Source organism: Rhipicephalus microplus, unplaced genomic scaffold (assembly GCF_043290135.1).
Source record: "Rhipicephalus microplus isolate Deutch F79 unplaced genomic scaffold, USDA_Rmic scaffold_165, whole genome shotgun sequence".
NCBI lineage: Eukaryota > Metazoa > Arthropoda > Arachnida > Ixodida > Ixodidae > Rhipicephalus > Rhipicephalus microplus.
In genome coordinates, this window is record NW_027464736.1 from 386,100 (window position 1) to 406,142 (window position 20,043).

A 20,043-nucleotide genomic window follows, 5' to 3' on the forward strand; every position below is an offset into this window, starting at 1 on the left:
AATGCGTGCGAAACGTCTACCGCGTGGGTTGTGAAGCCGGTGAATGAAGGATCATGTGGCAGAGGGTGACGGAACGTGAGTGTGCGACTTGCCGCTGCGATGTCGTTCAAGCGTTCAACGGGCCGGCAGGTTCTGTCTGTCGTGGTCGAAAACGTCCGAGTTTTGCTGATTCCGAGGGGTAGGAGTGCTATGGTGGCGTGTACGAGGCGCTGGTGCGGCGCTCCGTCGATCGTGCCGGACGGACATGAGGCGGCCGAAGGCGGTCGTCAAGTGGTCGCGGAAATCAGTGGAGAAGTACTCGCCTGCGCTTTTCGTCGAAGACTCGCGACAGACGGTCTTCGGGAGACACGGGTGGTTGCACAAATGCGACCGTGCGTCAACGTGCAGCCATATTCGTGGATTATTTCGCCCCATTACGATAGCTTCGTCACTGCGCTCGCTGGTGTTGCTTGTTTTTGTTGACCTTCACTTGTGGCTCACACCCACTGTGGGGGATTGGCTGGTTTGTTGTTCTGCTTCTTCGACTTCTACATACTCGGCTTAGTGAAGCTGTGAGGAGTGACGAGTGGGTACGGAGGCAAAGCGCGCCCGGGGCGTGATCTCACGCGTCCTGGGGTCCACGTCGCTTCAGGTACGTGCGTGGTGCGTCCGTACGTCTAGTGCGCAATTTTCTTGGAACTTCCAGCAACTGGCAATTCCATTGAGGTGAGCGTGCGAGGATGTTCGTTGTAATTAACGAGAGCCAACGGTGGATGAGCTGGTATGAGATGGTGTTCAGAAATGAAGTGTTTGATCAACAAGGCGATGCCCGCCGTGGTGGTCTGATGGCCGTAAGGTACTCGGCTGCTGCCCCGCAGGTGGTGGGATCGAATCCCGGCCGCGGCGGCTGCATTTCCCTGTGCTCAGATTAGGGTGCACGTGAAAGAACCCCAGGTGGTCGAAATTTTCCCATAATCATATGGTGGTTTTGGGACGTCAAACCCCAAAGGTCAGTGGACATAGGAAAAGCACATCGGGGCTTTGCCGCTCCACCGTACAGCAGGTGTGTGCGGAGTGGGTCCTGTGGCGTTCTTTGCGATTTTAATTTGTGATGGGGAATAGTGTAGATGCGTAGACGTGGCGAGAGCACGCGTCTTCAGGTTCAGACGCCGCGTGAAGATGTGAAATAAAAATGCCTTCGCTTGCCACTGCAACTGTAAACAGAAACACCAACCAAACCCCATTTTCTAGAGGCTTTTTTTATTTTTCGTTGCGAAACGGGTGAATTCGAAAAGCGGAAATAGCTTGGCACATACATACACACTTCTACACACATACATACATACACATCGCACATGCATACACATCGTATACACACTTCTAGCTTTCCTCCGAAACAGTAATGATAATTTCCTCAATAGTTTTATTAATATGAGTAGGAATGTTGAAAAAAATAAGAAACTTGAGTATGTACGTGTGAACATAACAAAATAAAAGAGACCCTCCATATATGAAATACACACGGAAACATTTATTTTCCCAGAGCAATCGTAAGTGTAAACACAGCTAGCGCACTCCCTGCACGCGAATACCGCGTCAGCCGGGGCGCGGTATTCGGGGCACCGTCTCGGACACTCGACGCACCCACGCCGTTTACCCCGGTATCATGGGTAAATCCGAACACTCCTTCTATCATTGAATTTATTGTCGAACTCACCCCGCAGGGGGTGAGTGGGCCGATCCCGGAGGTAGTGCAATACCGGGCCAACCCGTGGCGGAGGTGAAGCAAGCTTCAAGCACTCCGCCGCATCACAAAAATAAGTTTAATATCTTGGATCCAAATAGGATCCGTATCAGATATTAAGCTGATAAGAACAGATACTACACTTTGATCTTAGCCAAAAGGCCGAGAAGCGATGCAATTCATTAGCACGTAATTAAAATCCATTCTTTCACACCTCGTACTTAGTTCTGGCCAAAAGCCGGGCAAACAGTAGCAAAGCAATTCCGACGTCCACCCATGCACAACCAGCATTGTGCACCGACAGCGGCAGCGCTGGCTTCACGGCATTGCTTTTATCCCCAGTCCGCTTGAAGTTTCTAGTTTCGCTTACAAACATGTTAAAACTGAAACCTTCTTTTTCCCAGAGGTCGAAGCCACGCGTGCTTGCTTGCATGCGTACTCTCTATGCGCCCATGACGTCACACCAAATGCTTGCCGGCGAACATTATCAGGCATGTCGCGAGGGATGCTACAGCACTTGTTTTAAAAACTGATGCATAGTGTACATGTCCAACTCGAGCACCAAAATCTAAAAGGAAAAAAAAAAAAAATGACTGTGCAAAATGTGAATACGTCACCTATCCAACATGGCTTCTACGCCGGCTGCCCAAGCAACGCCTCTGCAACGACGCCCACAATCATCGGCAAAAAGGTGGTGCCTTTGGCTGCTTCAGCACGCACAACATATGCCTTGCAAGTTCCGACGTGGCGGAACACCGCACCGAGGTCGACGAAGGTCCTGCCGTGAAAGGCAGACCCGGGAATGCGTGCGAAACGTCTACCGCGTGGGTTGTGAAGCCGGTGAATGAAGGATCATGTGGCAGAGGGTGACGGAACGTGAGTGTGCGACTTGCCGCTGCGATGTCGTTCAAGCGTTCAACGGGCCGGCAGGTTCTGTCTGTCGTGGTCGAAAACGTCCGAGTTTTGCTGATTCCGAGGGGTAGGAGTGCTATGGTGGCGTGTACGAGGCGCTGGTGCGGCGCTCCGTCGATCGTGCCGGACGGACATGAGGCGGCCGAAGGCGGTCGTCAAGTGGTCGCGGAAATCAGTGGAGAAGTACTCGCCTGCGCTTTTCGTCGAAGACTCGCGACAGACGGTCTTCGGGAGACACGGGTGGTTGCACAAATGCGACCGTGCGTCAACGTGCAGCCATATTCGTGGATTATTTCGCCCCATTACGATAGCTTCGTCACTGCGCTCGCTGGTGTTGCTTGTTTTTGTTGACCTTCACTTGTGGCTCACACCCACTGTGGGGGATTGGCTGGTTTGTTGTTCTGCTTCTTCGACTTCTACATACTCGGCTTAGTGAAGCTGTGAGGAGTGACGAGTGGGTACGGAGGCAAAGCGCGCCCGGGGCGTGATCTCACGCGTCCTGGGGTCCACGTCGCTTCAGGTACGTGCGTGGTGCGTCCGTACGTCTAGTGCGCAATTTTCTTGGAACTTCCAGCAACTGGCAATTCCATTGAGGTGAGCGTGCGAGGATGTTCGTTGTAATTAACGAGAGCCAACGGTGGATGAGCTGGTATGAGATGGTGTTCAGAAATGAAGTGTTTGATCAACAAGGCGATGCCCGCCGTGGTGGTCTGATGGCCGTAAGGTACTCGGCTGCTGCCCCGCAGGTGGTGGGATCGAATCCCGGCCGCGGCGGCTGCATTTCCCTGTGCTCAGATTAGGGTGCACGTGAAAGAACCCCAGGTGGTCGAAATTTTCCCATAATCATATGGTGGTTTTGGGACGTCAAACCCCAAAGGTCAGTGGACATAGGAAAAGCACATCGGGGCTTTGCCGCTCCACCGTACAGCAGGTGTGTGCGGAGTGGGTCCTGTGGCGTTCTTTGCGATTTTAATTTGTGATGGGGAATAGTGTAGATGCGTAGACGTGGCGAGAGCACGCGTCTTCAGGTTCAGACGCCGCGTGAAGATGTGAAATAAAAATGCCTTCGCTTGCCACTGCAACTGTAAACAGAAACACCAACCAAACCCCATTTTCTAGAGGCTTTTTTTATTTTTCGTTGCGAAACGGGTGAATTCGAAAAGCGGAAATAGCTTGGCACATACATACACACTTCTACACACATACATACATACACATCGCACATGCATACACATCGTATACACACTTCTAGCTTTCCTCCGAAACAGTAATGATAATTTCCTCAATAGTTTTATTAATATGAGTAGGAATGTTGAAAAAAATAAGAAACTTGAGTATGTACGTGTGAACATAACAAAATAAAAGAGACCCTCCATATATGAAATACACACGGAAACATTTATTTTCCCAGAGCAATCGTAAGTGTAAACACAGCTAGCGCACTCCCTGCACGCGAATACCGCGTCAGCCGGGGCGCGGTATTCGGGGCACCGTCTCGGACACTCGACGCACCCACGCCGTTTACCCCGGTATCATGGGTAAATCCGAACACTCCTTCTATCATTGAATTTATTGTCGAACTCACCCCGCAGGGGGTGAGTGGGCCGATCCCGGAGGTAGTGCAATACCGGGCCAACCCGTGGCGGAGGTGAAGCAAGCTTCAAGCACTCCGCCGCATCACAAAAATAAGTTTAATATCTTGGATCCAAATAGGATCCGTATCAGATATTAAGCTGATAAGAACAGATACTACACTTTGATCTTAGCCAAAAGGCCGAGAAGCGATGCAATTCATTAGCACGTAATTAAAATCCATTCTTTCACACCTCGTACTTAGTTCTGGCCAAAAGCCGGGCAAACAGTAGCAAAGCAATTCCGACGTCCACCCATGCACAACCAGCATTGTGCACCGACAGCGGCAGCGCTGGCTTCACGGCATTGCTTTTATCCCCAGTCCGCTTGAAGTTTCTAGTTTCGCTTACAAACATGTTAAAACTGAAACCTTCTTTTTCCCAGAGGTCGAAGCCACGCGTGCTTGCTTGCATGCGTACTCTCTATGCGCCCATGACGTCACACCAAATGCTTGCCGGCGAACATTATCAGGCATGTCGCGAGGGATGCTACAGCACTTGTTTTAAAAACTGATGCATAGTGTACATGTCCAACTCGAGCACCAAAATCTAAAAGGAAAAAAAAAAAAATGACTGTGCAAAATGTGAATACGTCACCTATCCAACATGGCTTCTACGCCGGCTGCCCAAGCAACGCCTCTGCAACGACGCCCACAATCATCGGCAAAAAGGTGGTGCCTTTGGCTGCTTCAGCACGCACAACATATGCCTTGCAAGTTCCGACGTGGCGGAACACCGCACCGAGGTCGACGAAGGTCCTGCCGTGAAAGGCAGACCCGGGAATGCGTGCGAAACGTCTACCGCGTGGGTTGTGAAGCCGGTGAATGAAGGATCATGTGGCAGAGGGTGACGGAACGTGAGTGTGCGACTTGCCGCTGCGATGTCGTTCAAGCGTTCAACGGGCCGGCAGGTTCTGTCTGTCGTGGTCGAAAACGTCCGAGTTTTGCTGATTCCGAGGGGTAGGAGTGCTATGGTGGCGTGTACGAGGCGCTGGTGCGGCGCTCCGTCGATCGTGCCGGACGGACATGAGGCGGCCGAAGGCGGTCGTCAAGTGGTCGCGGAAATCAGTGGAGAAGTACTCGCCTGCGCTTTTCGTCGAAGACTCGCGACAGACGGTCTTCGGGAGACACGGGTGGTTGCACAAATGCGACCGTGCGTCAACGTGCAGCCATATTCGTGGATTATTTCGCCCCATTACGATAGCTTCGTCACTGCGCTCGCTGGTGTTGCTTGTTTTTGTTGACCTTCACTTGTGGCTCACACCCACTGTGGGGGATTGGCTGGTTTGTTGTTCTGCTTCTTCGACTTCTACATACTCGGCTTAGTGAAGCTGTGAGGAGTGACGAGTGGGTACGGAGGCAAAGCGCGCCCGGGGCGTGATCTCACGCGTCCTGGGGTCCACGTCGCTTCAGGTACGTGCGTGGTGCGTCCGTACGTCTAGTGCGCAATTTTCTTGGAACTTCCAGCAACTGGCAATTCCATTGAGGTGAGCGTGCGAGGATGTTCGTTGTAATTAACGAGAGCCAACGGTGGATGAGCTGGTATGAGATGGTGTTCAGAAATGAAGTGTTTGATCAACAAGGCGATGCCCGCCGTGGTGGTCTGATGGCCGTAAGGTACTCGGCTGCTGCCCCGCAGGTGGTGGGATCGAATCCCGGCCGCGGCGGCTGCATTTCCCTGTGCTCAGATTAGGGTGCACGTGAAAGAACCCCAGGTGGTCGAAATTTTCCCATAATCATATGGTGGTTTTGGGACGTCAAACCCCAAAGGTCAGTGGACATAGGAAAAGCACATCGGGGCTTTGCCGCTCCACCGTACAGCAGGTGTGTGCGGAGTGGGTCCTGTGGCGTTCTTTGCGATTTTAATTTGTGATGGGGAATAGTGTAGATGCGTAGACGTGGCGAGAGCACGCGTCTTCAGGTTCAGACGCCGCGTGAAGATGTGAAATAAAAATGCCTTCGCTTGCCACTGCAACTGTAAACAGAAACACCAACCAAACCCCATTTTCTAGAGGCTTTTTTTATTTTTCGTTGCGAAACGGGTGAATTCGAAAAGCGGAAATAGCTTGGCACATACATACACACTTCTACACACATACATACATACACATCGCACATGCATACACATCGTATACACACTTCTAGCTTTCCTCCGAAACAGTAATGATAATTTCCTCAATAGTTTTATTAATATGAGTAGGAATGTTGAAAAAAATAAGAAACTTGAGTATGTACGTGTGAACATAACAAAATAAAAGAGACCCTCCATATATGAAATACACACGGAAACATTTATTTTCCCAGAGCAATCGTAAGTGTAAACACAGCTAGCGCACTCCCTGCACGCGAATACCGCGTCAGCCGGGGCGCGGTATTCGGGGCACCGTCTCGGACACTCGACGCACCCACGCCGTTTACCCCGGTATCATGGGTAAATCCGAACACTCCTTCTATCATTGAATTTATTGTCGAACTCACCCCGCAGGGGGTGAGTGGGCCGATCCCGGAGGTAGTGCAATACCGGGCCAACCCGTGGCGGAGGTGAAGCAAGCTTCAAGCACTCCGCCGCATCACAAAAATAAGTTTAATATCTTGGATCCAAATAGGATCCGTATCAGATATTAAGCTGATAAGAACAGATACTACACTTTGATCTTAGCCAAAAGGCCGAGAAGCGATGCAATTCATTAGCACGTAATTAAAATCCATTCTTTCACACCTCGTACTTAGTTCTGGCCAAAAGCCGGGCAAACAGTAGCAAAGCAATTCCGACGTCCACCCATGCACAACCAGCATTGTGCACCGACAGCGGCAGCGCTGGCTTCACGGCATTGCTTTTATCCCCAGTCCGCTTGAAGTTTCTAGTTTCGCTTACAAACATGTTAAAACTGAAACCTTCTTTTTCCCAGAGGTCGAAGCCACGCGTGCTTGCTTGCATGCGTACTCTCTATGCGCCCATGACGTCACACCAAATGCTTGCCGGCGAACATTATCAGGCATGTCGCGAGGGATGCTACAGCACTTGTTTTAAAAACTGATGCATAGTGTACATGTCCAACTCGAGCACCAAAATCTAAAAGGAAAAAAAAAAAAAAATGACTGTGCAAAATGTGAATACGTCACCTATCCAACATGGCTTCTACGCCGGCTGCCCAAGCAACGCCTCTGCAACGACGCCCACAATCATCGGCAAAAAGGTGGTGCCTTTGGCTGCTTCAGCACGCACAACATATGCCTTGCAAGTTCCGACGTGGCGGAACACCGCACCGAGGTCGACGAAGGTCCTGCCGTGAAAGGCAGACCCGGGAATGCGTGCGAAACGTCTACCGCGTGGGTTGTGAAGCCGGTGAATGAAGGATCATGTGGCAGAGGGTGACGGAACGTGAGTGTGCGACTTGCCGCTGCGATGTCGTTCAAGCGTTCAACGGGCCGGCAGGTTCTGTCTGTCGTGGTCGAAAACGTCCGAGTTTTGCTGATTCCGAGGGGTAGGAGTGCTATGGTGGCGTGTACGAGGCGCTGGTGCGGCGCTCCGTCGATCGTGCCGGACGGACATGAGGCGGCCGAAGGCGGTCGTCAAGTGGTCGCGGAAATCAGTGGAGAAGTACTCGCCTGCGCTTTTCGTCGAAGACTCGCGACAGACGGTCTTCGGGAGACACGGGTGGTTGCACAAATGCGACCGTGCGTCAACGTGCAGCCATATTCGTGGATTATTTCGCCCCATTACGATAGCTTCGTCACTGCGCTCGCTGGTGTTGCTTGTTTTTGTTGACCTTCACTTGTGGCTCACACCCACTGTGGGGGATTGGCTGGTTTGTTGTTCTGCTTCTTCGACTTCTACATACTCGGCTTAGTGAAGCTGTGAGGAGTGACGAGTGGGTACGGAGGCAAAGCGCGCCCGGGGCGTGATCTCACGCGTCCTGGGGTCCACGTCGCTTCAGGTACGTGCGTGGTGCGTCCGTACGTCTAGTGCGCAATTTTCTTGGAACTTCCAGCAACTGGCAATTCCATTGAGGTGAGCGTGCGAGGATGTTCGTTGTAATTAACGAGAGCCAACGGTGGATGAGCTGGTATGAGATGGTGTTCAGAAATGAAGTGTTTGATCAACAAGGCGATGCCCGCCGTGGTGGTCTGATGGCCGTAAGGTACTCGGCTGCTGCCCCGCAGGTGGTGGGATCGAATCCCGGCCGCGGCGGCTGCATTTCCCTGTGCTCAGATTAGGGTGCACGTGAAAGAACCCCAGGTGGTCGAAATTTTCCCATAATCATATGGTGGTTTTGGGACGTCAAACCCCAAAGGTCAGTGGACATAGGAAAAGCACATCGGGGCTTTGCCGCTCCACCGTACAGCAGGTGTGTGCGGAGTGGGTCCTGTGGCGTTCTTTGCGATTTTAATTTGTGATGGGGAATAGTGTAGATGCGTAGACGTGGCGAGAGCACGCGTCTTCAGGTTCAGACGCCGCGTGAAGATGTGAAATAAAAATGCCTTCGCTTGCCACTGCAACTGTAAACAGAAACACCAACCAAACCCCATTTTCTAGAGGCTTTTTTTATTTTTCGTTGCGAAACGGGTGAATTCGAAAAGCGGAAATAGCTTGGCACATACATACACACTTCTACACACATACATACATACACATCGCACATGCATACACATCGTATACACACTTCTAGCTTTCCTCCGAAACAGTAATGATAATTTCCTCAATAGTTTTATTAATATGAGTAGGAATGTTGAAAAAAATAAGAAACTTGAGTATGTACGTGTGAACATAACAAAATAAAAGAGACCCTCCATATATGAAATACACACGGAAACATTTATTTTCCCAGAGCAATCGTAAGTGTAAACACAGCTAGCGCACTCCCTGCACGCGAATACCGCGTCAGCCGGGGCGCGGTATTCGGGGCACCGTCTCGGACACTCGACGCACCCACGCCGTTTACCCCGGTATCATGGGTAAATCCGAACACTCCTTCTATCATTGAATTTATTGTCGAACTCACCCCGCAGGGGGTGAGTGGGCCGATCCCGGAGGTAGTGCAATACCGGGCCAACCCGTGGCGGAGGTGAAGCAAGCTTCAAGCACTCCGCCGCATCACAAAAATAAGTTTAATATCTTGGATCCAAATAGGATCCGTATCAGATATTAAGCTGATAAGAACAGATACTACACTTTGATCTTAGCCAAAAGGCCGAGAAGCGATGCAATTCATTAGCACGTAATTAAAATCCATTCTTTCACACCTCGTACTTAGTTCTGGCCAAAAGCCGGGCAAACAGTAGCAAAGCAATTCCGACGTCCACCCATGCACAACCAGCATTGTGCACCGACAGCGGCAGCGCTGGCTTCACGGCATTGCTTTTATCCCCAGTCCGCTTGAAGTTTCTAGTTTCGCTTACAAACATGTTAAAACTGAAACCTTCTTTTTCCCAGAGGTCGAAGCCACGCGTGCTTGCTTGCATGCGTACTCTCTATGCGCCCATGACGTCACACCAAATGCTTGCCGGCGAACATTATCAGGCATGTCGCGAGGGATGCTACAGCACTTGTTTTAAAAACTGATGCATAGTGTACATGTCCAACTCGAGCACCAAAATCTAAAAGGAAAAAAAAAAAAAAATGACTGTGCAAAATGTGAATACGTCACCTATCCAACATGGCTTCTACGCCGGCTGCCCAAGCAACGCCTCTGCAACGACGCCCACAATCATCGGCAAAAAGGTGGTGCCTTTGGCTGCTTCAGCACGCACAACATATGCCTTGCAAGTTCCGACGTGGCGGAACACCGCACCGAGGTCGACGAAGGTCCTGCCGTGAAAGGCAGACCCGGGAATGCGTGCGAAACGTCTACCGCGTGGGTTGTGAAGCCGGTGAATGAAGGATCATGTGGCAGAGGGTGACGGAACGTGAGTGTGCGACTTGCCGCTGCGATGTCGTTCAAGCGTTCAACGGGCCGGCAGGTTCTGTCTGTCGTGGTCGAAAACGTCCGAGTTTTGCTGATTCCGAGGGGTAGGAGTGCTATGGTGGCGTGTACGAGGCGCTGGTGCGGCGCTCCGTCGATCGTGCCGGACGGACATGAGGCGGCCGAAGGCGGTCGTCAAGTGGTCGCGGAAATCAGTGGAGAAGTACTCGCCTGCGCTTTTCGTCGAAGACTCGCGACAGACGGTCTTCGGGAGACACGGGTGGTTGCACAAATGCGACCGTGCGTCAACGTGCAGCCATATTCGTGGATTATTTCGCCCCATTACGATAGCTTCGTCACTGCGCTCGCTGGTGTTGCTTGTTTTTGTTGACCTTCACTTGTGGCTCACACCCACTGTGGGGGATTGGCTGGTTTGTTGTTCTGCTTCTTCGACTTCTACATACTCGGCTTAGTGAAGCTGTGAGGAGTGACGAGTGGGTACGGAGGCAAAGCGCGCCCGGGGCGTGATCTCACGCGTCCTGGGGTCCACGTCGCTTCAGGTACGTGCGTGGTGCGTCCGTACGTCTAGTGCGCAATTTTCTTGGAACTTCCAGCAACTGGCAATTCCATTGAGGTGAGCGTGCGAGGATGTTCGTTGTAATTAACGAGAGCCAACGGTGGATGAGCTGGTATGAGATGGTGTTCAGAAATGAAGTGTTTGATCAACAAGGCGATGCCCGCCGTGGTGGTCTGATGGCCGTAAGGTACTCGGCTGCTGCCCCGCAGGTGGTGGGATCGAATCCCGGCCGCGGCGGCTGCATTTCCCTGTGCTCAGATTAGGGTGCACGTGAAAGAACCCCAGGTGGTCGAAATTTTCCCATAATCATATGGTGGTTTTGGGACGTCAAACCCCAAAGGTCAGTGGACATAGGAAAAGCACATCGGGGCTTTGCCGCTCCACCGTACAGCAGGTGTGTGCGGAGTGGGTCCTGTGGCGTTCTTTGCGATTTTAATTTGTGATGGGGAATAGTGTAGATGCGTAGACGTGGCGAGAGCACGCGTCTTCAGGTTCAGACGCCGCGTGAAGATGTGAAATAAAAATGCCTTCGCTTGCCACTGCAACTGTAAACAGAAACACCAACCAAACCCCATTTTCTAGAGGCTTTTTTTATTTTTCGTTGCGAAACGGGTGAATTCGAAAAGCGGAAATAGCTTGGCACATACATACACACTTCTACACACATACATACATACACATCGCACATGCATACACATCGTATACACACTTCTAGCTTTCCTCCGAAACAGTAATGATAATTTCCTCAATAGTTTTATTAATATGAGTAGGAATGTTGAAAAAAATAAGAAACTTGAGTATGTACGTGTGAACATAACAAAATAAAAGAGACCCTCCATATATGAAATACACACGGAAACATTTATTTTCCCAGAGCAATCGTAAGTGTAAACACAGCTAGCGCACTCCCTGCACGCGAATACCGCGTCAGCCGGGGCGCGGTATTCGGGGCACCGTCTCGGACACTCGACGCACCCACGCCGTTTACCCCGGTATCATGGGTAAATCCGAACACTCCTTCTATCATTGAATTTATTGTCGAACTCACCCCGCAGGGGGTGAGTGGGCCGATCCCGGAGGTAGTGCAATACCGGGCCAACCCGTGGCGGAGGTGAAGCAAGCTTCAAGCACTCCGCCGCATCACAAAAATAAGTTTAATATCTTGGATCCAAATAGGATCCGTATCAGATATTAAGCTGATAAGAACAGATACTACACTTTGATCTTAGCCAAAAGGCCGAGAAGCGATGCAATTCATTAGCACGTAATTAAAATCCATTCTTTCACACCTCGTACTTAGTTCTGGCCAAAAGCCGGGCAAACAGTAGCAAAGCAATTCCGACGTCCACCCATGCACAACCAGCATTGTGCACCGACAGCGGCAGCGCTGGCTTCACGGCATTGCTTTTATCCCCAGTCCGCTTGAAGTTTCTAGTTTCGCTTACAAACATGTTAAAACTGAAACCTTCTTTTTCCCAGAGGTCGAAGCCACGCGTGCTTGCTTGCATGCGTACTCTCTATGCGCCCATGACGTCACACCAAATGCTTGCCGGCGAACATTATCAGGCATGTCGCGAGGGATGCTACAGCACTTGTTTTAAAAACTGATGCATAGTGTACATGTCCAACTCGAGCACCAAAATCTAAAAGGAAAAAAAAAAAAAATGACTGTGCAAAATGTGAATACGTCACCTATCCAACATGGCTTCTACGCCGGCTGCCCAAGCAACGCCTCTGCAACGACGCCCACAATCATCGGCAAAAAGGTGGTGCCTTTGGCTGCTTCAGCACGCACAACATATGCCTTGCAAGTTCCGACGTGGCGGAACACCGCACCGAGGTCGACGAAGGTCCTGCCGTGAAAGGCAGACCCGGGAATGCGTGCGAAACGTCTACCGCGTGGGTTGTGAAGCCGGTGAATGAAGGATCATGTGGCAGAGGGTGACGGAACGTGAGTGTGCGACTTGCCGCTGCGATGTCGTTCAAGCGTTCAACGGGCCGGCAGGTTCTGTCTGTCGTGGTCGAAAACGTCCGAGTTTTGCTGATTCCGAGGGGTAGGAGTGCTATGGTGGCGTGTACGAGGCGCTGGTGCGGCGCTCCGTCGATCGTGCCGGACGGACATGAGGCGGCCGAAGGCGGTCGTCAAGTGGTCGCGGAAATCAGTGGAGAAGTACTCGCCTGCGCTTTTCGTCGAAGACTCGCGACAGACGGTCTTCGGGAGACACGGGTGGTTGCACAAATGCGACCGTGCGTCAACGTGCAGCCATATTCGTGGATTATTTCGCCCCATTACGATAGCTTCGTCACTGCGCTCGCTGGTGTTGCTTGTTTTTGTTGACCTTCACTTGTGGCTCACACCCACTGTGGGGGATTGGCTGGTTTGTTGTTCTGCTTCTTCGACTTCTACATACTCGGCTTAGTGAAGCTGTGAGGAGTGACGAGTGGGTACGGAGGCAAAGCGCGCCCGGGGCGTGATCTCACGCGTCCTGGGGTCCACGTCGCTTCAGGTACGTGCGTGGTGCGTCCGTACGTCTAGTGCGCAATTTTCTTGGAACTTCCAGCAACTGGCAATTCCATTGAGGTGAGCGTGCGAGGATGTTCGTTGTAATTAACGAGAGCCAACGGTGGATGAGCTGGTATGAGATGGTGTTCAGAAATGAAGTGTTTGATCAACAAGGCGATGCCCGCCGTGGTGGTCTGATGGCCGTAAGGTACTCGGCTGCTGCCCCGCAGGTGGTGGGATCGAATCCCGGCCGCGGCGGCTGCATTTCCCTGTGCTCAGATTAGGGTGCACGTGAAAGAACCCCAGGTGGTCGAAATTTTCCCATAATCATATGGTGGTTTTGGGACGTCAAACCCCAAAGGTCAGTGGACATAGGAAAAGCACATCGGGGCTTTGCCGCTCCACCGTACAGCAGGTGTGTGCGGAGTGGGTCCTGTGGCGTTCTTTGCGATTTTAATTTGTGATGGGGAATAGTGTAGATGCGTAGACGTGGCGAGAGCACGCGTCTTCAGGTTCAGACGCCGCGTGAAGATGTGAAATAAAAATGCCTTCGCTTGCCACTGCAACTGTAAACAGAAACACCAACCAAACCCCATTTTCTAGAGGCTTTTTTTATTTTTCGTTGCGAAACGGGTGAATTCGAAAAGCGGAAATAGCTTGGCACATACATACACACTTCTACACACATACATACATACACATCGCACATGCATACACATCGTATACACACTTCTAGCTTTCCTCCGAAACAGTAATGATAATTTCCTCAATAGTTTTATTAATATGAGTAGGAATGTTGAAAAAAATAAGAAACTTGAGTATGTACGTGTGAACATAACAAAATAAAAGAGACCCTCCATATATGAAATACACACGGAAACATTTATTTTCCCAGAGCAATCGTAAGTGTAAACACAGCTAGCGCACTCCCTGCACGCGAATACCGCGTCAGCCGGGGCGCGGTATTCGGGGCACCGTCTCGGACACTCGACGCACCCACGCCGTTTACCCCGGTATCATGGGTAAATCCGAACACTCCTTCTATCATTGAATTTATTGTCGAACTCACCCCGCAGGGGGTGAGTGGGCCGATCCCGGAGGTAGTGCAATACCGGGCCAACCCGTGGCGGAGGTGAAGCAAGCTTCAAGCACTCCGCCGCATCACAAAAATAAGTTTAATATCTTGGATCCAAATAGGATCCGTATCAGATATTAAGCTGATAAGAACAGACTTTTTTATTCAATATTTCAGACACAACAACATCATAATGGTTAGGAAAAACTCAATAGAAAACTTGATATAAGTGTAAAAGTTAAAATCTGGTAACAAAAGGGTTAAAAACTGTTAGTACACATAAGTTAAAAACGGTAAAACTGTAAAGGTGTATAAGTCTAAAAGTATGGAAAAATCGCAACTCTAAAAACTTTGGCTATACAATGTCACTGTACACCGATGTGGCGGCGGTAAATGTCCGTGGAAGCCGCGATCGTGTCACTGACGCACAAGCGTTTCATTGTCCGCAGATAGTTCTTTGAACACAGTCTGCGCGTGACACGATCGTTAGCCGGATCCCACGACCCCAGGCAGCCGACGACGATGGCTTCGACGGAAACGCGCTGGAACCGTCGGAGGAGATGTCGCTGTAAGGGGGCGTACTTCTCCTCCTTAAGCCTCCGGGCTTCCTGGAACGCCTGCAGTCTGTTGTCGAAAGGGCAGCAGACGTCCAGGATCAAGGCTTCCTCGCCTCGTGCCAGGACCAGGTCAGGTCGCAGGCCGGGAAGTCCGACCTGTTGGTTCTCCCCGATGACGGTGAACCTTCCCAGGGCAGCCTTCTTGATACGTGCGACGATGGCGTTGTGGCGCTCCGTCATTGCCCGGCTCTGCCGCATACAATGGCAGAGTACGTGCGGCAGCGTCTCCTCCCTGTACCCGCAGCGTCGGCACCGTTTATCAGCTGCAGGCACCCAGGTACGTGTGCCGTTAAGGGGGAGGAGATTAAGCCGGGCTCGATGAATGAAGCGCCACTCCTTGAACCTGGTGTAGCGGCCGGTCCGCATGAAGTGTGAGTTAGCGGGGTCCGCTGCTACACACGCCATCGCCTTGCCCTGGTTTGGCTTCGCCTCGAGGGAACGGTCCCGGTTCTGGCTGAGGATGGCCCGGAGAGTTCTCACCAGCTTGTTCCGGTTCCGCGCGGACACCGTGGCCTCCCCGCAGGTGATGCGGGCGCCCTGGTCTTGTAGCTCCCAGGCGACAGTTAGGCGACGGGAGGCTTTGCGGGCCTCCGTCCAGACAGACTGAAGTTGAGTGGGGGTCTGTCTGAAGTCGCCTTCCGTGTCGCCCGAGAGGTAGGCCTCGATGTCCTCGTCGTCAGCATCGCGTCGGAGCCGCCTGGAGACCACCTGGTGCAGCGCCTCCCTTGCCCGCTCCCGAACCTCCGCGTCCGTCGACGTCAGGAGCTTGAAGGCCCCGTCCACCCGGCAGATGTCACTCAGCTCCGCCGCCAAAGGGATCCCTGCAGTGCCGGCCCGTGCGCTCCCGTACACGTAGTCGTTCGATGCCCTGGCCGGAACATACAGGGTCTTCTTGATGAGGGGGCGGAGCTCGTCATCCAGACGCTGCCACTCTCCCTTGCTGGCGAGGCCCACCCGCATGGCGAAGTTGAGAGCTGGATATAAAAAAGTTTTAACTGCATCCAGCCTCTGCCACGGGGTGAGCATTGAGGAGAGTAGCTTCCTGCCCAGGTGGATGGCCTCGTCGACGGTCGTTTGGTCCGGGAGGACCCGAAAGCCCACAGGTCGCCCCAGGAAACGATGCCCCTCGTAGTCCGCCAGTGCCGGAACCGGGACGCCTCCAACGGTGAAAGTGGTGGGCCGTGTGCCCACCGGATAGCGCCCGGATAGGTGGAGGGTGCGGCACTTGGCGGGCTTGAGTCGCAGTCCCAGCCGGTCCGAGAGGGCTGTCACGACGTTGAGACGGCGCTGCAAGGTGGTGGGGTCCGCAGCGAGCAGGGTCAGATCATCGGCGTAAGCAAGGATGTTGTGCTGCTTATCGCCTCCCTGCACTGCCCTGATGACTGGATCCACCACCAAGTTGAATAGCAGGCCGCTCAGTGGACATCCCTGCCTCAGGCCAGCTCTGATGGGGATAGGCTCCGTGGTGCCGGCCCGTGCGCTCCCGTACACGTAGTATGATCACACTTTGATCTTAGCCAAAAGGCCGAGAAGCGATGCAATTCATTAGCACGTAATTAAAATCCATTCTTTCACACCTCGTACTTAGTTCTGGCCAAAAGCCGGGCAAACAGTAGCAAAGCAATTCCGACGTCCACCCATGCACAACCAGCATTGTGCACCGACAGCGGCAGCGCTGGCTTCACGGCATTGCTTTTATCCCCAGTCCGCTTGAAGTTTCTAGTTTCGCTTACAAACATGTTAAAACTGAAACCTTCTTTTTCCCAGAGGTCGAAGCCACGCGTGCTTGCTTGCATGCGTACTCTCTATGCGCCCATGACGTCACACCAAATGCTTGCCGGCGAACATTATCAGGCATGTCGCGAGGGATGCTACAGCACTTGTTTTAAAAACTGATGCATAGTGTACATGTCCAACTCGAGCACCAAAATCTAAAAGGAAAAAAAAAAAAAATGACTGTGCAAAATGTGAATACGTCACCTATCCAACATGGCTTCTACGCCGGCTGCCCAAGCAACGCCTCTGCAACGACGCCCACAATCATCGGCAAAAAGGTGGTGCCTTTGGCTGCTTCAGCACGCACAACATATGCCTTGCAAGTTCCGACGTGGCGGAACACCGCACCGAGGTCGACGAAGGTCCTGCCGTGAAAGGCAGACCCGGGAATGCGTGCGAAACGTCTACCGCGTGGGTTGTGAAGCCGGTGAATGAAGGATCATGTGGCAGAGGGTGACGGAACGTGAGTGTGCGACTTGCCGCTGCGATGTCGTTCAAGCGTTCAACGGGCCGGCAGGTTCTGTCTGTCGTGGTCGAAAACGTCCGAGTTTTGCTGATTCCGAGGGGTAGGAGTGCTATGGTGGCGTGTACGAGGCGCTGGTGCGGCGCTCCGTCGATCGTGCCGGACGGACATGAGGCGGCCGAAGGCGGTCGTCAAGTGGTCGCGGAAATCAGTGGAGAAGTACTCGCCTGCGCTTTTCGTCGAAGACTCGCGACAGACGGTCTTCGGGAGACACGGGTGGTTGCACAAATGCGACCGTGCGTCAACGTGCAGCCATATTCGTGGATTATTTCGCCCCATTACGATAGCTTCGTCACTGCGCTCGCTGGTGTTGCTTGTTTTTGTTGACCTTCACTTGTGGCTCACACCCACTGTGGGGGATTGGCTGGTTTGTTGTTCTGCTTCTTCGACTTCTACATACTCGGCTTAGTGAAGCTGTGAGGAGTGACGAGTGGGTACGGAGGCAAAGCGCGCCCGGGGCGTGATCTCACGCGTCCTGGGGTCCACGTCGCTTCAGGTACGTGCGTGGTGCGTCCGTACGTCTAGTGCGCAATTTTCTTGGAACTTCCAGCAACTGGCAATTCCATTGAGGTGAGCGTGCGAGGATGTTCGTTGTAATTAACGAGAGCCAACGGTGGATGAGCTGGTATGAGATGGTGTTCAGAAATGAAGTGTTTGATCAACAAGGCGATGCCCGCCGTGGTGGTCTGATGGCCGTAAGGTACTCGGCTGCTGCCCCGCAGGTGGTGGGATCGAATCCCGGCCGCGGCGGCTGCATTTCCCTGTGCTCAGATTAGGGTGCACGTGAAAGAACCCCAGGTGGTCGAAATTTTCCCATAATCATATGGTGGTTTTGGGACGTCAAACCCCAAAGGTCAGTGGACATAGGAAAAGCACATCGGGGCTTTGCCGCTCCACCGTACAGCAGGTGTGTGCGGAGTGGGTCCTGTGGCGTTCTTTGCGATTTTAATTTGTGATGGGGAATAGTGTAGATGCGTAGACGTGGCGAGAGCACGCGTCTTCAGGTTCAGACGCCGCGTGAAGATGTGAAATAAAAATGCCTTCGCTTGCCACTGCAACTGTAAACAGAAACACCAACCAAACCCCATTTTCTAGAGGCTTTTTTTATTTTTCGTTGCGAAACGGGTGAATTCGAAAAGCGGAAATAGCTTGGCACATACATACACACTTCTACACACATACATACATACACATCGCACATGCATACACATCGTATACACACTTCTAGCTTTCCTCCGAAACAGTAATGATAATTTCCTCAATAGTTTTATTAATATGAGTAGGAATGTTGAAAAAAATAAGAAACTTGAGTATGTACGTGTGAACATAACAAAATAAAAGAGACCCTCCATATATGAAATACACACGGAAACATTTATTTTCCCAGAGCAATCGTAAGTGTAAACACAGCTAGCGCACTCCCTGCACGCGAATACCGCGTCAGCCGGGGCGCGGTATTCGGGGCACCGTCTCGGACACTCGACGCACCCACGCCGTTTACCCCGGTATCATGGGTAAATCCGAACACTCCTTCTATCATTGAATTTATTGTCGAACTCACCCCGCAGGGGGTGAGTGGGCCGATCCCGGAGGTAGTGCAATACCGGGCCAACCCGTGGCGGAGGTGAAGCAAGCTTCAAGCACTCCGCCGCATCACAAAAATAAGTTTAATATCTTGGATCCAAATAGGATCCGTATCAGATATTAAGCTGATAAGAACAGATACTACATCATCAAAGAGAAGTTTATTCACTTCCAACTGAGTAAACAATCACATCATTATACGTACACAATACGCAGCCATATTTTGGCCGGATACAGTTCAAAAGGGGCGTAAATAAATACACATTCATTGACGTAAGAGACAAAACTCTTGATGAACTATATACACTATGTACAAACTTGCTATGCGCACATGCTTCTGTACGCCTGAATAAGCACTACACACACCACATATATACATGAATGGAACACACTAAGATATTTACATATTTACAGCGTTGCTTTCCCTTAGCTCTTGTAACAAAGAATTGAGGAAGAAAAGGAGGGGGGGGGGGGTTAATGGCTTATCAGGGGGGCGTGAAGCTTGCCCTCTCTTACAAAAAAGAATTTGGTATGCCAGCGTCGGAGGAAGCACTCCTCGCCGCTGGCCTCGAGTTCGCCCGATAGGTGAGCCCATAACAGCCGCCTTATGCGCGAGACGGTCGGGAACGCGGCTCGCACAGGCTTCCTGCGCGCCTCTGCTAATGAGCGCCTTTGCCAGATAGCCAGCAATGTGTAAACAAGCACCAGTTGGGCAAAGGCACCCTTGTTGCGCTTGTGGTAAGGAGGGGGCCGGATACCAAAGGAATGGGCTACCATCCGCCACACGGGTTTCACCGAGATACACTGAAAAAGCGCGTGATCCTGCGTTTCCACTGCGCGGCAGTTAGGGCAGCGTGCATCTGGGACAATTCCAAATTTGTTGAGGCGTTCTCTGGTGGGGAGCACAGCCCAGGCCTTTTTCACCAGAAAGTCGTGTGCATCACGGGGGGTGCCGCAGCGAAGCGAGTTCAGTTCGCGCCTCGCGCGCTCAGCGCGTTTCCGGTCCGAGTCGCTCAACTGTTCCAGCGTGATAGCTTCGACGATGCGCGCTGGCGGGTCCTCGTCCACGTCGCCGTCAGGCACTTCTTTTTGCAACATGCGCCACGTCGCAGATGCCGTTTTATAGAAGGGCGCAGGCTCCTCCGCAAAGGGTCCGGTGTGACGGCCTGCATCCAACCAGTCATGCCTCACTCCGCTCCAGTACAGTAGTAAGTTGCGAC

At 52.1% G+C, this 20,043-nt stretch overlaps 1 protein-coding gene, 5 non-coding genes and 2 pseudogenes across 6 annotated transcripts; all 8 read right to left on the minus strand.

The window, feature by feature from the left end:
• Nucleotides 1–1,705: 1,705 nt before the first annotated feature.
• Nucleotides 1,706–1,897, minus strand: LOC142791325 (U2 spliceosomal RNA). The gene has a single exon (XR_012890162.1). It is a non-coding gene; the product is annotated as a U2 spliceosomal RNA (small nuclear RNA).
• A 2,332-nt stretch (nucleotides 1,898–4,229) lies between these two features.
• LOC142791326 (U2 spliceosomal RNA) lies at nucleotides 4,230–4,421 on the minus strand. Its single transcript, XR_012890163.1, has one exon. It is a non-coding gene; the product is annotated as a U2 spliceosomal RNA (small nuclear RNA).
• A 2,331-nt stretch (nucleotides 4,422–6,752) lies between these two features.
• Nucleotides 6,753–6,944, minus strand: LOC142791328 (U2 spliceosomal RNA). Its single transcript, XR_012890165.1, has one exon. It is a non-coding gene; the product is annotated as a U2 spliceosomal RNA (small nuclear RNA).
• A 2,333-nt stretch (nucleotides 6,945–9,277) lies between these two features.
• Nucleotides 9,278–9,469, minus strand: LOC142791330 (U2 spliceosomal RNA). Its single transcript, XR_012890166.1, has one exon. It is a non-coding gene; the product is annotated as a U2 spliceosomal RNA (small nuclear RNA).
• A 2,333-nt stretch (nucleotides 9,470–11,802) lies between these two features.
• On the minus strand, nucleotides 11,803–11,994 carry LOC142791331 (U2 spliceosomal RNA). The gene has a single exon (XR_012890167.1). It is a non-coding gene; the product is annotated as a U2 spliceosomal RNA (small nuclear RNA).
• Nucleotides 11,995–14,326: 2,332 nt separating this feature from the next.
• Nucleotides 14,327–14,495, minus strand: LOC142791365 (U2 spliceosomal RNA; annotated as a pseudogene).
• On the minus strand, nucleotides 14,338–16,403 carry LOC142791319 (uncharacterized). The gene has a single exon (XM_075885480.1). The coding sequence runs from the start codon at nucleotides 15,964–15,966 to the stop codon at nucleotides 14,689–14,691; it is 1,278 nt and encodes a 425-aa protein (XP_075741595.1). The 5' UTR covers nucleotides 15,967–16,403; the 3' UTR covers nucleotides 14,338–14,688.
• A 2,406-nt stretch (nucleotides 16,404–18,809) lies between these two features.
• LOC142791332 (U2 spliceosomal RNA) lies at nucleotides 18,810–18,987 on the minus strand (annotated as a pseudogene).
• Nucleotides 18,988–20,043: the final 1,056 nt, after the last annotated feature.

Excerpts from the sequence above, each read along its gene's own strand:
- LOC142791319 (XM_075885480.1), bottom strand. The coding sequence starts at position 15,966 with ATGCTCACCCCGTGGCAGAGGCTGGATGCAGTTAAAACTTTTTTATAT.